The 14846-nt window shown below is 37.8% G+C and overlaps 1 protein-coding gene across 1 annotated transcript in view; it reads right to left on the bottom strand.

Moving 5' to 3' along the window:
* Nucleotides 1–435: 435 nt before the first annotated feature.
* The window catches only part of LOC126483668 (molybdenum cofactor biosynthesis protein 1-like), a 324074-nt gene continuing 309663 nt past the window's right edge, over nt 436–14846 (bottom strand). Inside the window, exon 8 of the mRNA XM_050106732.1 lies at nt 436–491. Coding sequence (XP_049962689.1) covers nt 436–491 — 56 coding nt within the window. The remainder of the gene's footprint in view (nt 492–14846) is intronic.

The raw sequence follows: 14846 nt of genomic DNA on the forward strand, positions 1-14846 counted from the left end.
AGATGCAACACATGGTAAATCCTGTAAGAAGGATAACTCTATTGATTATCTTTTCCTATAAACAGGATTATCCTTCCATAGTGTATTTTATTTGGAAACTAAATTAAATTTTAGTAAGAGGGTTATACGTGGCAACATAGAGACAGGGTTTCTGTTATTTACGTAAAAGCATGCTAATATCATAATGGTAGTGTTATAAGGTCCTATTAATGTGTGGTCATGACATTTGTTAAATGTCTCACCACATTCCTATTGAAACTATTTACTCTTCTTGTAAATAACACCTATGACAATTTTATACAAAAGACCACTAAGACTTTGCTCGTCAACTTTCATTTAGGTAACAGCGATCTTTAGATGTATTTAAATCAGTACTGTTAAGAAATACTGACTAGCTTTATTTTCAAGAATCTCAAGTTTAAGTTATACATACTGTTATCCTCCAATAAGAATCATTGGCCGATTCTTCATCTTTGACAGGTTTAGCATGCCTGCAATGCAAAACATTATCTTTTGTATTAACAGATGAAATCCAACTTTTTAAATTTAATAAATGCTTATACAAACATAAAGTTTCTTCAAAAAATGTATTTCTGACAACTTCCTGTCACAGATAATTTTCACTGAATGTTGCAACCCAGTTATATTGCTGATGAGAAGCAAATGTTGATCTTTTCCCTCTCTTCCTTCACCATCTCCTGTTTTCAGAATGAGATTTTCACTCTGCAGCGGAAACGAGGTACTGGCAGAAGTAAAGCTGTGAGTACCGGACGTGAGTCGTGCTTTGGTAGAGCACTTGCCTGCGAAAGGCAAAGGTCCCGAGTTCGAGTCTCGGTCGGGCAAACAGTTTTAATCTGCCAGGAAGTTTCATCTCCTGTTTTGTTCACCTTGACATATTTCTACCAAAAAGACTACCCCAATGGATCCACTGCTTATATTTAACACACAGTAAATTCAGTTCAAATATTTCCTTAACACAGGATGTGCATTGACGAGCTTGAATTAATCAGAAAAATATAAACAGATACTAACCATTCCACAGCTCTTACAAAATACTTGCATTAAGTAATCATCAAAGCTACTTTTTGTACAGCAAGAGGACTAACAGTCAAAATGGTGCTACATGCTACAGGCAGTGCAATACAATTTATTTTACTCATTGCTACAGCAATAAATGTACTTATAAAAATATTCAGACTTAGACTATAATCAAATACAGAGAGAGAAAATATTCTAACTAAAGAGATATAGCAGCCATAGGCAGAAACAAATAAAAAAACTGATACTAATCTTAGCTTTGAGGACCAAAAGTTTCTTCATCTGGAAAATGTAAAAAGAGAAATGAGACTGTTCAAGAATTACGGATGAAAATTCAGGATCTTGAGTCAAGGAAGATGGATGGTTAAATGAATGAAAAAACTAGACTGGACATGATGAAATTGAATTGCGAAAGAGCAGCAGATGATGTAATTTTAAATGCTGAGAAATGAGATCTCTTCAAGAGGAGCCACCAAAAGGTCAAATAAGTGAAAAACAAGCTGAAAATACCGGTAAATGGGCTAAAATGGCGGCAAATAGATAAACGAAACAGAAAGATAGTGCTGAAGAACAGGCAACCAAACAACCACAACAACAACAACAATAATAATAACAGCACATTGTAGCAATATATAATAGCAGTCCCACAACATCTGGAGGAAGATTTTCCACTAACAGAACAATAAATTCATGAAGCCATCAAATCATTCCAACACTTCAAAGCAACAAATGAAGACTCCACTACAGAAAAATTATTGAAATAGTCAGAAGACACAAATGATCTACGACTGCTGTTTGAGAACATTTGGAAAGCTGAAGAGATTATGGAAAGCATTAATCCACAGCTATGAAAAAAAGGGGACACACAAAATGTCAACAATTGCAGAGATGCCTCACTTCTGCCAGTGGTATACAAAATATTATCAAAAATTCTCTGGACAGAGTTGTAGAAACTTTAGACAAATAACTGGGAGAATCTCAAGGAGCTCTAGAAAGGGAAGACCCTGCACAGAGCAGATGTTTATTAGAAAATTGATAATTCTCCACATACTGTTAATCACCAAACCTATAATAGTATCATGTATTGGTTTCAAGAAAACATTTGATTTGGTAGGCAGAGAAATTATAGGTAAAATCATCAAAGAATTTTGTGTTAAAGCAAACATAATCCTCAAAACACTAGCAAATAGGATGGCAGAAGCTAAATTTATGGGAGAAGTATCTCAACCATTTGAAATAAAAACTGATGTTAGACAAGGGGACAGTTTATCACCTTTACTGTACACTGAATTCTAGAAAAAATAGAAAGTATCTGGAATTTGGAGAAAAAAAAATCACAAAATTGAACCAATAATTTTAGGATGAAAAACAAATGGAATTAAGGTAAACTGCCTGGCTTCTGCAGATGATTCTGATATACTTTCAAAAAATCTGGCAGACAGTTATTGAAAGAAATCTTTTGGAAGAAATAGCAAAGGGAGCTGGTCCCAAAATTTCAGCCGAAAAAACAACATTGATGACAATTTCAAACAATGCATCAACACTCTTAGAAAAACAAAAATGTAAAATAGCATTAGGAAGCAAATTTAAATATATTGGACAAACTGTACAACAAAATGGACTAGAAGAATTAACAGTAGATGCAAGAGTCAGAAAACTGGAGAGAGCAAATTGTTTGACAAAGGATATTTACAACAAGAAATGTACAACTAAAAAAACAAAACTAAGACACTATCCCACAGTGGTATGACCAGGATGTTTATATGGTTGAGGATGCCTAATGATGAACTATAAGCTGGACAGAACAGAGGTTCCTCAAAGGAGCATTATTAGAAAATAATGGTTGCAATACAAGCTACAGATGGCTGGAAAATGAGAAGTAATGAGGAGATCTACAAAAATTTTGAGAAAATATCAGAAGTAATGGCTAAAAGAAGATTAATCTTTTTTAGAGACCTCTACTGAATGAGTAGTTCTGGAAGAAGGAATCAATGATAGCATGGATTACAGAAATAAGAAAGAAACAACATCAAACAATCAGAAATAATAGAAAGAAACCTTTTTACAGATAAAATACTGAATTTAAAAGGATCATCACCTCTCCAAGATCAAAATTAATTTCATCCCTCTCAATAAGACCATGAAAACCGGAAATAAAATTCATAAATATGATATTGCGAAGCTCAAAATCAATCAAAACATATTGGAACAACGCCACCAGTAACTGACAGTTGAATCCCATAAATGGGCAGACATTGACTCCATGATCCAACAAGCAGCTAATACTAAAATCCTGACAGCTAAAAAGAGGAATCATACATGGTGGAATGAGGTTTGTGGTGAGGTGGTGGGCCAAACAGCAAGTGCATGGAAAAAGTGGAACTCTACCAGGAGACCTGATGATTTTGATGTATTCCATGAAGTTCGAAAATATGCAGCCAGAACTCTACGAAGGGCTAAGCAGTTGCATGAGAAACAGCAGTTATAACAGATCGATCAGCGTTTCCAGATAAACAATGTCAGAGACTTCTATCAGACGTTCAAATCGAATTTGAAAGGATAGCAAGCCCCTAGTTTTTGTTTTAGAGACGAAAATGGAAAGCTCAGTGTTGTGTACATAGTTCCACATATTCAGCGCGTACACAAATTTCCCACTAGAGTGAGCCCCGCTAAGCACAACAGCGCAGGCGCAGCACTCGTCCATCTCCGCACTACGAGATTGCGCTGCCACAGAGACGGACCAAATTCTGCTTCCGCCGATCCGCGTATTAATATGTAACACAGCCAATGAGATTGCTGCTAAGATAGAACACTTTCTCCTCGCGCATCACACTCGCGCAGTGATACATGAACGTGCGAGGTATTATAACGAGTGTAAAGACCTTCGACCAGTCAGTCTGCATTTGTCTGCACCAGTCTGCATTAGTCTGTACCAGTCTGCATAGTCTGTACCAGTCTGTACGAGTTCTACAATTGTCTGTACCAGTCCATAGTCAAGATTCAGTCTGCGCCTAATAAGATTACCATATTCCTGTACATTGCCATGAAGATAAATGTATAGACACTTTCGTCAAGTACCCGAGATATATGTGAGAATAAGATTAATGTATCAATACCAAAGGAACTTCAGATTGTCAATTGTAAATAGCATCCAGAACCAAGTTAAGTAATTTTTATATTTGTTATTATTTTAATAAATGTATGTGAAAATTAATCAAGTTCTGTTTAAAGTTGGTCACCGTCAATCTGCTACTCTCAGCGTGCAAGTGGCATTTCTATCGTCTGACCTAATGGCAGAAGATAAATACGCCATGATAAGACCACGAGACATATTGCTGACACTCGCTTACTTTGTTAGAGCAACAAGTCAAATAATCTGATGGTGTGTGCACTGAAGGTCTTACAGTACACACACCACACTCGGCCTGACCAACAAAAAAACTGCAAGATAATGTCTCGTTACTTTGAAAACCTACTTAATTGTGATGAACCGAAAGAAAGATTCCCTGTATGTGCCCCAATCCACAAACTACCCCTCATCTCCATCTAGTAAAGAGGAGACCAAAGAGATCATCAACAACTTTAAGAATAATAAGGCAGCTGGAGAGGATTCAATAGTCGTGGAACTACTAAAGCTGGCAAATAATGAAACTCTAGATATACTAGTCCAACTTTTTGAGGAGATCTGGAGAGCTAGGATGATACCAACTGAATGGCAGTCAGCTTTAATCCATCGTCTACACAAAAAAGGTGATAAATAGAATGTCAATAACTATAGGGGTACCTCTTTAGTATCTGTTCCATATAAGATTCTCTCGAAAGTGATACAGAATAGAACAGAAGATCATTGTAACCAACTGATTGGGGACTATCAAGCTGGTTTCCAAAAGGGTGATTCTTGCGCAGAACAGATCTTTAACCTGAAGAACATCATGAGGTACAAAAAAAAATTGGAAGAAATAACTATGTGGTCATGTTTGTTGATTTTCAGAAAGTATATGACTCCATCGACTGACATGCATTAATGAATATTTTGGAAAAGTTTGGGGTGGATAATACATCAAGAAAGCTGATCAAACAAACTCTTGCTAACACAGTGTCGAAAATTAAACTTATGGGTGAGGTATCTGAACCCTTTACAATCAGAACGGACATAAGACGAGGAGATGGACTATCCCTCTCCTTTTCAATTGTGTCTTGGAAAAGGTCATTCGAGAGTGGAGAAAGTTATTAGCCCAAGAAGAAACAAATGAAGAGTGGTTCAGACTTGGTCCTAAGAACAAAGGGGTGTGCATTGACTGCTTAGATTTTGCGGCTGACCTGGCCATTTTTGCTAACAACATAGAGTCAGCAATCAACAAGATAAATAGGCTGTCAGAAATTGATGAAAAAAGTTAGACTCCAGATCTCTATTCAAAACACAAAATATATGACGAACATCTGTGACGGACCTGAATGGAAGATAACCAACCTGGGAAAAAATCGGATGAGTTAAGAATTTCAGGTATCTCGGTGAAGTCATCCACCAGGAGAATGGATTAAAAGAAGAAGCAATTGTCGGGATGAGGAAGTTAGACCAAGCATACCAACTGACAAAGAATACTTATAACAAAAAGTCTATGAGTATATGGGCCAAGTTCCAACATTATAATACAGTTGTACAACCTGAGGGCTTATAAGCATCCAAAACTTTGACCACGAATAGACAAGGTCAAGCTGAGTGGCTGGAAAAGCGTGAGTGTAGGATATTAAGGAAAATCCTAAGGTAATAGATGGGTCGATGGACAATGACGAATGAGAGCAAATGAGGACACGTGCAGTGAGACAGAACCTATCACAGCATCCATTACAAAGAAATGATTGTTATTTTATGGTCATCTCATGAAAATGGACGGTGATTGACTAACAAAAAGAATACGGAGTTTCATCCTATCTAAGAAAACGAGGCCGAGATGGTTCAAAGAATGTGAAAAAGATCTTAAGCAGATTGGTATCTCAGAGAGAAATTCCTGAAAGGAACAAATTTAGAAGATTGGTGACCAACTACCAAGGTTTTAACATGGCATCAACATCCGAAAGACAGTGAGGACCATTATCTGAAGAGCATAAAAAGGCACTTCTTGCAGGGGCTCAGAAGATACTGGCAGGAAGTCAAAGCTGGAGCAAGAACAAGACCTGGACACTAGAGTGAAGTCGGTTGTTACCACGCAGTCCGTAGAGACTCACCTCAATAAAAAAAATAAGTAAATAAAAATAAAAGGCTTTCAATGCAGAAGAAATAGGGGATTGAGAACAACACGAATAGAATAAAGGGGGAAAAACATGAGGAGGAGATGGACGAGTACTGGAAAAACAGGAGACGACAAGGGAAGAAGAAGAAGTGAAGTTATTACATGATGAGAGATGGTGATTGGATTTGATTTGATTCAGTTTTCATTACATACACCGAAAAAATGAGATGATTCTCGAGGGTGTGGAACATGTCAGAATGTATAACACAAAACATTTTAATATAATGAATACTTCCCTGATCATTTGTCACGAGATTGTCAAAATAGGTGAATACAATACAGTAAACTGGAAAAGCTAATATTTACAGAATTAATACACTGTCAGAATGAAACATTGTTATGCACTATTAATAAATTTATCATACACAAAATACTTAATATTGACTGTTGCAACCAAGTGCTGTCAAATCTTAAATCTAACATATTTTTACTTAAGCTGGCCTTTCAGTCTCTGTTAGGATATTCATCTATAGAGTAGAAGGCATTGCCTATCAAAAAGTCATTCAAACTCTGTTTAAACTGTGCTTTATCTGAAACCAAGTTTTTAATGGGTGCTGGTAATTTATTGAAAATGTGTGTTCCTGAATATTGGACCCCCTTTTGGACCAACATAAGTGATTTTAGGTCTTTATGTAGATTGTTCTTATTCCTAGTATTGATAATATGTATTGAGCTATTTGTTGGAAATATAGATATGTAACTTGCAACAAATTTCATTAAGGAGTAAGTATACTGAGAAGCAATGGTTGGAATTCAAAGTTCCTTGAATAGGTTCTACACAATGTTCTTCAAAGACTGGTCCCAGATACTCCATTGCACCATTCACCGAACCTGATAACCCCGAGCCGTCAGTAACAAAAATTAAGTCTTGCTTAAGAGATTTACAACACTACATGCACTTGTTACCAAAGCCTCATCTACTTTTAGAGCTATCTGTTCCACTTCCTTTTTGGCCCCACTTCTATCTGTCTTCACTATATCCCATACAGTTCTTATTTTGTTGATACAATTATCTTTTTCTCTTAATAAAGCTACTTCAATTTCTGGATTACTTGATTCAATATTTTGCAGTATTCTTTGTAATGCATTACAATGCTAATATCAGAAATGTTCCTAGATAGTAGATACAGTCTCCTTTTTCCCCACATGATATCTTTATTCCTTGTGTAATCCATGGTTTATCTTTTGACTTCTGTGTGATTTGAGTTACGTTTAGGGGAAAACAATTTTCAAAAGAGGAGGTAACTTTATTAATAAATGCTTTGTATTTTCCATTTGAGTCAGGTAAACATCTCTCCAGTTCATGTCTTTGAGCAATTTCCTGAATTCCTCAATTTCTGGCTTATTTATTATCCTCCTGTACTCAGATTTAATATTTTTTTTATCCTGACAAGTTTCAACATTTAACACAGGATGCTGCACGTTGTGATCAGATAGTCCATTTACTATTGGTTTTGTGATATGACTTTTTTCCCCTAGATTTGTTCATAAAGATATTATCAATAGCAGTCTCAGAGTATTTACATATCCTAGCTGCAAAGTTCACAATAGGAACTAAATTGAATGATAGTGTTAAAAACACCAGCAACCACTATTTCCTCTTTTTTTTTTTTTTTTTTTTTTTACACACACACAAGCCATTCCTTTCGCTTTGTGAAATGAAGCACTGCCTAGTTCCAAAACACAGGACTACTATGACAAGGTGAAATGTTCTCAGAGTGCTACATGTATGATAGTAAATGTAATCAGCACTATAGTTGTTTTCTGAGTAGTTATGCTGTGTGTGTTTCATTCAATCAGATGAAATGGAATAAAATCATCTATTTATTTATTTGGGCTCTTTATCACCAAGATACATTCAATGTTGGTTGAGGTTTATCTTTTGAATTCACTCCAGTGTAGATTGTCAAAATTTTATCAGTTGTCAAAGTACTTGTAACACAGTTTTCGAATTTACTGCCATCCAGGAAAGTCTCGCACTCAAATTATTCTCAGAGACTGAGAGCTGGCTGAAACCCAGAGTTGAAAGCTCTGACATATTTAGTGATTAATGGAATATATATCGGAAAGGCAGGTTAGACACTGTAGGAGAGGGAGTGTCCATTGTCTCTATTGAGGTCAAAGCTGATTGTGACAGTGAAGTTATCTGGTTGCATATAACAAGTCTACGTGAAATCAAGTTAATTAATGAATGTTTTAATCAGCCACCCGGTTCTGCTATGACAGTTTTGGAGCCATTCACAGAAAGTCTACAGACAGTAGCACGTCAATACCTAGATCATGCAATACTAGTTGGAGGTTAATTTAGCCTACTGAGTATAGATGGTAGCCTATGGCTTCATTGCAGGGGGTGCAGTCAATCTTGTGAAGCACTTTTGAATGTGGTTTTCAAAAATTGTCTTGAGCACCTAGTTTGGCATGCCACATGCAATGGAAATATCTTAGACCTTGTAGTTACAAACAGGCCAGATATCATCAATGACTTCAGCATAGAAATGGGGATTAATAATCATGATAACATCATAATAACTAAGGTTACAAAAATTAATAAATCAGTCAAAAAGGCTAGGAAAACGTTCATGCCAGAAAGAGCAGATAAGCAGATGTTAGCATCTCACTTAGACAGAACTGACATCACTTAGTTCCATTAAGATGGACGTAGAGAGATTATGGTCAAAGCTTAAACAGATCGTGAATTGCACTCTCAACAAGTCTGTACCTAGTAAACGAATTAAGGATGCAAAAGAGCCACTGTGGTTTAACAATGAAATTCGGAAAATACTGAGGAAGGAAAAGCTACTGCACTCTTGGTTCAAAAGAGAATGCCAAATGGCAACAAGGAAAGGTTACTACCACTGTCATACCTCAGCAAAAGATCTGGCTGAGAAGCAGGGGAAATTATTGTCCTATGTAAAATCACTAAGTGAGTCAAAGGTTTCCATCATGTCACTTGACCAGTCTGGTGTGGCAGTAGGAGATAAATGTTTTAAATTTTACATTTAAGAAATAATTCATGCAAGAGAATCATATAAACATACCGTCATTTGACAATAGCACAAAGACACCTAACAACAATCACCTGTAAACATGTGCCATGTCAGTGCTCTTGGAAGAGAGCTGTGGCAGTGACACGGCTCTGTTGTTGTTCCTGTGTAGTGATCTGCAAAGACGGGGGGGGGGGGAAGGGGGGGGGGGGACGGGTAGAGATTCAAGCAGTGATGAAGTACTTCATAAAGATAGGTATAAAAGCGAAGGACATTCATGCCGATTTCCAGAATACACCAGGGGCTCTGCTCCTTTGTCTTCAACTGTTGCCAAGTGGATAAATGAATTTAAATTTGGTCAGGAGAGCTTAGATTATGATCATCCATGAATAGGTCAGCCAAGATGTGTCACTACTCTAGAAATCATCGCAAAAGTGCGCATAATGATCAAGGAGGATAACCAATTTAGAGTGCATGAAATTGCTCACGCTTGCCAGATGTCATCTGAAAGGTATTCACAAGATGGGTGCCGCGACTCTTGATGCTGGGTCAAAAACACATGAGAATGGACATATCACAACAATGTTTGGCCTGTTTTAGGAGAAACAAACAAGAACTTTTGTGCTGGTTTGTGACCACGAGGAAACTTTGGTTTACTACTATACCCCAGAGACAAAGCAACAATCAAAGCATTGGAAACATGCTGAATCTCCGCCGCCAAACTCCTTCAGCGGGGAAGGACATGGCGTCAGTGTTCTGGGATGCGCCACCAAATTCCTTCAGCGGGGAAGATCATGGCATCAGTGTTCTGGGATGAGAAGGGGATTCTGTTTGTACTTTATCTCCCCACTGGGCAAACAATTACTGGAGAATACTATGCTAACCTTCTGGACAAATTGCAACAAAAGATATGAGAAAAAGGCCAGGTTTAATAAGGAAGAAAGTCATCTAGCATCAAGCCAATGCACGCTCGCACGCATGTGCCATCGCCATGGTAAAATTACACAAACTAAGGTATGAATTGTTGCCACACGTGCCTCTTCCCTAAACTGAAAATTTTTCTTTGTGGATGAAGATTCACTTAAATTAAGAATTGATAGCCTGAGTTGACAACTATTTTGTAGGCCTGGAGGAAAATCATTGTCGAGATGGGATCAAGGTATTGGAACACTGTTGGACCAAGTGAATTAATCTACAAGCAGGGTACATTGAAAAACAAAAAAGTTTCAGTGACATAAGTACTTTTTTTCTATTCTGTTTCAAGAACTTTTCAAACCACCCTCGTAAGCATCCCTGACACCTGAAATAATTAAAAACAAATAAGTCACCAGTTGCAGATGGAATCTCAATTTGGTTTTACAAAGAGTGCTATATGGCACTAGACCCTTACTTAGCTTGTATTTATTGTGAATCTCTCACCCAGCAGAAAGACCTAAGCAACTGGGGAAAAAATACAGAGGCGTCTCCTGTATGTACGAAGGGCGAAAGAACAGACCCGCGAAATTACAGACCAATACCCGTAACATCAGTTTGCTGCAGAATTCTTGAACATATTCTGGGTTTGAATCTAATCAGTTTCACAGAGACCAATAAGTTTATGTCCACAAATCAGTACAAAGCATCACTCATGGGCAACTCAGCATGCCCTTTTGTCATACAATGTCTGTTCAAAAAATTCCAGAACTTTGTCCACAAAATTTTCTATGCTTATCTTTTAGTTACTATGGATTGTCTCCTTCAAAATACTCTACTCCAAAATTGATACACTGCTCCCAATATCATTTCCACTTCCAGGAGCAGTCTTGACACACATCTTGCTGGGTCGCATAAAGTGCCGTCTGCGAATTTTCTTTTATCTCATCTACCATTGCAAAACTTCATCCTTTTCACCTTTGGAAATAAAAAGAAGTCTGCAGGGGTCATACTATTCTCACAAGGAACATCTCAGTCTCATTTGTAAGATCCAAAAAGTTTTTTTGGTCTTGACTCATGAGTGTGGAATGAACTTGACGGCAACACAATGCATTCCAAGATGCTGTGTCATTTCATAACATGATCCAATTGAAATGTTACATTCTTCTACAATCTCTCGGACAGTGAATCTTCGACTGGCACACACAATTTCGTTGACGTTCCTGACACAAGCATCATCAGTGGACATCTAAGAGCGTCCTGAACAAGGATCATGTTTGACTTTTGTAAAGCCATTTTTAAAACGTGTGAATAATATGTAACACCGAGTATGGGTTAAGTACTCATCGCTATAGGCTCCCAGCATCATTTGGTGTGTCTCTGTAAAGGTTTTCTTGAGTTTCACACAAAATTTAATGCAGATGCATTGCTCCTCTAACTTTGCCATCACAAAATTCACAAACCCAGATTCCATATTTCTTGATTTCCGAGAAGCATTTGACATAATGACTCAATGCAGACTTTTAACAAAGGTACAAGCACATGGAATACATTCCCAGACATGTGAGTGGCTCAAAGACTTCTGAAGTAATAGAACCCACTACATTATCCCGACGGTGAGTGTCCATCAGTGACTGGGGTATCATTAGGATCGTTCCAGGGATGTGTGATAGGAGCACTATTACTCATATTTTCTATGTGCATAACTGATTTGATGGACAAAGTGGACAGTAATCTATGGTTGTTTGCTGATGATGTTGTGGTGTATGGAAGGTGTCATCGTTGAGTGATTTAGGAGGATAAAAGATGACCTGGACAAAGTTCCCAGTTGGTGTGATAAATGACAGCTAACCCTAAATGTAGAAAAATATAAGTTACTGCAGAGGAGTTGGAAAAACAAATCCATAATGCCAGAATCCAGCATTAGTAGTGTCATGAATGAAGAAGTCACATTGTTTCAATATCTGGACGTAACATTGCAATGCGATATGAAATGGAACAAACGTGTGAGGGTCATGGTAGGGAAGGCGAATAATCATCTTTTGTTTGTTGGGTGGATTTTACTACAGTGTGGCTCAGCTGTGATGGACATCACATATAGGATGCTAGTGTGATCTCTTCTTGAGTACAGTTTGAGTGTCTGGTATCCGCAAGGGGTCGAATTAAAGCAGACATTGAGGTAATTCAGAGGCAGGATACTAGATTTGTTAACAGTAGGTTGAAACAACAACATACAAGTATTATGGAGATGTTTCTGGAACTCAAATGGGAATCCCTGGAGGGATTTTAAGGAACACTGTGCTGACTGCAGAACAATTCTGCTTGCACCAACATACATTATGCGTAAGGACCACAAAGATAAGAGACAACAAATTAGGACTCATAGAGAGGCATATAGACATTCACTTTTTCCTCACTCAATTGGCAGATGGAACGGGAAAGGAACTGACTACAGTTGAAATAAAATTACTTGATAGTTGGCACTTCAAACGCCAATAAGAGTAGTCAGCGTCACGCTTGAACTGTCTGCTGTTGCCAAACTCCACCAAAATTGGCCAGTCACTTCCAATTCCTGGTTCAGCATTCTTTCTTGATGTATTTGTATCCCGAATTATGAGCCCGACACTTTTATTATGTATTTCATGACACGCGATAGCTACACCAAAAACAACACACATTAACAATGCTAATGAAAGACACACATTTCATTCATAGCACTAACCAAACACTACTGAATAACTCAGCACAAGGTGTGATTCAGTATCATACATATAGTTATCATATTCACAGAGATCATCTTACATTAGATAAGCTTTTCACTACACTGCGTGAAACTGAAATTTTTAAGGTTGCAATTCATAGTTGCAACTGGGTCACTACATTCACATATATAAATACTTCATGCAGTGCTGTGGCATAGCACAATGGTTGGCAGATTAATCTAATATGTAGCATGTTGTAGGTTTGAATCTCATCAATGTAGCAAAATTTTTATTTTTAAATCTAACCAAAAGAGTGTGATTATTATTTTCATTCAATTAATTGGTTTAAATATATTTTTTTCTATTTTTAATAATTTGCTGCATCATTTTTCATCATTGTTTTGACTGTTCTATTTGGTCTTATTTTTCTTCCTGTCATTATTTCTTCATTTGGAATCTGCCTCAGTCATCTATAATCCACGACCAAGTGCCCACATGGACTGTTCACTGGTTTCTAACATGGCAGCATGTGCAGCTAGTGTAAGGATAGTTACAGGTAACAAATGACATGGAGAAATTTCAATTTGCTTTCAGCCCTGAAATTGAGTTTTTGTTGTCGTGCGTTTACCCTTAAGGGTTAGCTTTAATTGCCATGAACAAAGCGATCATGATATTAGTACTGCTGCAGACTGTTGACCACAATTTTCTCGGCTGGGTTAGGACACAAGTTTACAGTCAGGGATACAAAACGGGTCGTCTGCCCCAGTTCAGTCACTGGTCACTTTAAATCAATAGTCGACAGAGTATCCAACATTTCTGACATACCTTGCACCAGCCACTAGAAAAATTGCTCTGTGTTAAACATTTAACATAATTTGTGAAGTGAGCTGCTTGTTTGTTGTCACCTGTAACCAAACGGTAGCTGGTAGCCAATGTGGCAACATTGTTGCAGCAAGTGATTGATGTCAACTATCAAGTAATTTTATTTAGACTATTGTAGTGAGACAGGGTACCTTCTGCCATGCACCATATGGTGGCTAGTGGAGTATGTATGTAGATGTGGAATCACATCCCATCTGGAAAGTCAGCCCTTGATCTGCAGTTCTGGGTAACTTTCTCAAAATCTACCCTTTTTCCTAGACCTATCCTTCACCCCTCTTCCTTCAACTTCAACCCTTCTGCCTGAAGAATGAGCTACTGGCTCTGAAGCTCGCCTAATTATAATCTTCTTTTATGTGTGTGTTCTGCCGCCACTTAGCAAGTAGGTTGTTTATCTATCCAATTCAATTATCATGTAAACAAAAGCTGCATTTAACACACCAAGTCTCTTTTACCAATCACTTTTAATATGTCCTACAGAATGTACTGTCTATCCTGTCCTTTTTTGAGATTACTGTTTTGTTGTACTTTTCTACAGGCATCATCTTACTTATTAGGAGTCAGTTCCTTCATGTTGTTGTTGTTGTTGTGGTCTTCAGTCCTGAGACTGGTTTGATGCAGCTCTCCATGCTACTCTATCCTGTGCAAGCTTCTTCATCTCCCAGTACCTACTGCAACCTACATCCTTCTGAATCTGCTTAGTGTATTCATCTCTTGGTCTCCCTCTACGATTTTTACCCTCCACGCTGCCCTCCAATGCTAAATTTGTGATCCCTTGATGCCTCAAAACATGTCCTACCAACCGATCTCTTCTTCTAGTCAAGTTGAAGAGCTGCATGTCCTCGGGAAAAATTATGGCTGTAGTTTCCCCTTGCTTTCAGCCGTTCGCAGTACCAGCACAGCAAGGTGTTTTGGTTAATGTTACATGGCCAGATCAGTCAATCATCCAGACTGTTGCCCCTGCAACTACTGAAAAGGCTGCTGCCCCTCTTCAGGAACCACATGTTTATCTGGCCTCTCAACAGAAACCCCTCCGTTGT

The sequence above is a fragment of the Schistocerca serialis genome, chromosome 6 (genome assembly GCF_023864345.2).
Source record: "Schistocerca serialis cubense isolate TAMUIC-IGC-003099 chromosome 6, iqSchSeri2.2, whole genome shotgun sequence".
Lineage (NCBI taxonomy): Eukaryota > Metazoa > Arthropoda > Insecta > Orthoptera > Acrididae > Schistocerca > Schistocerca serialis.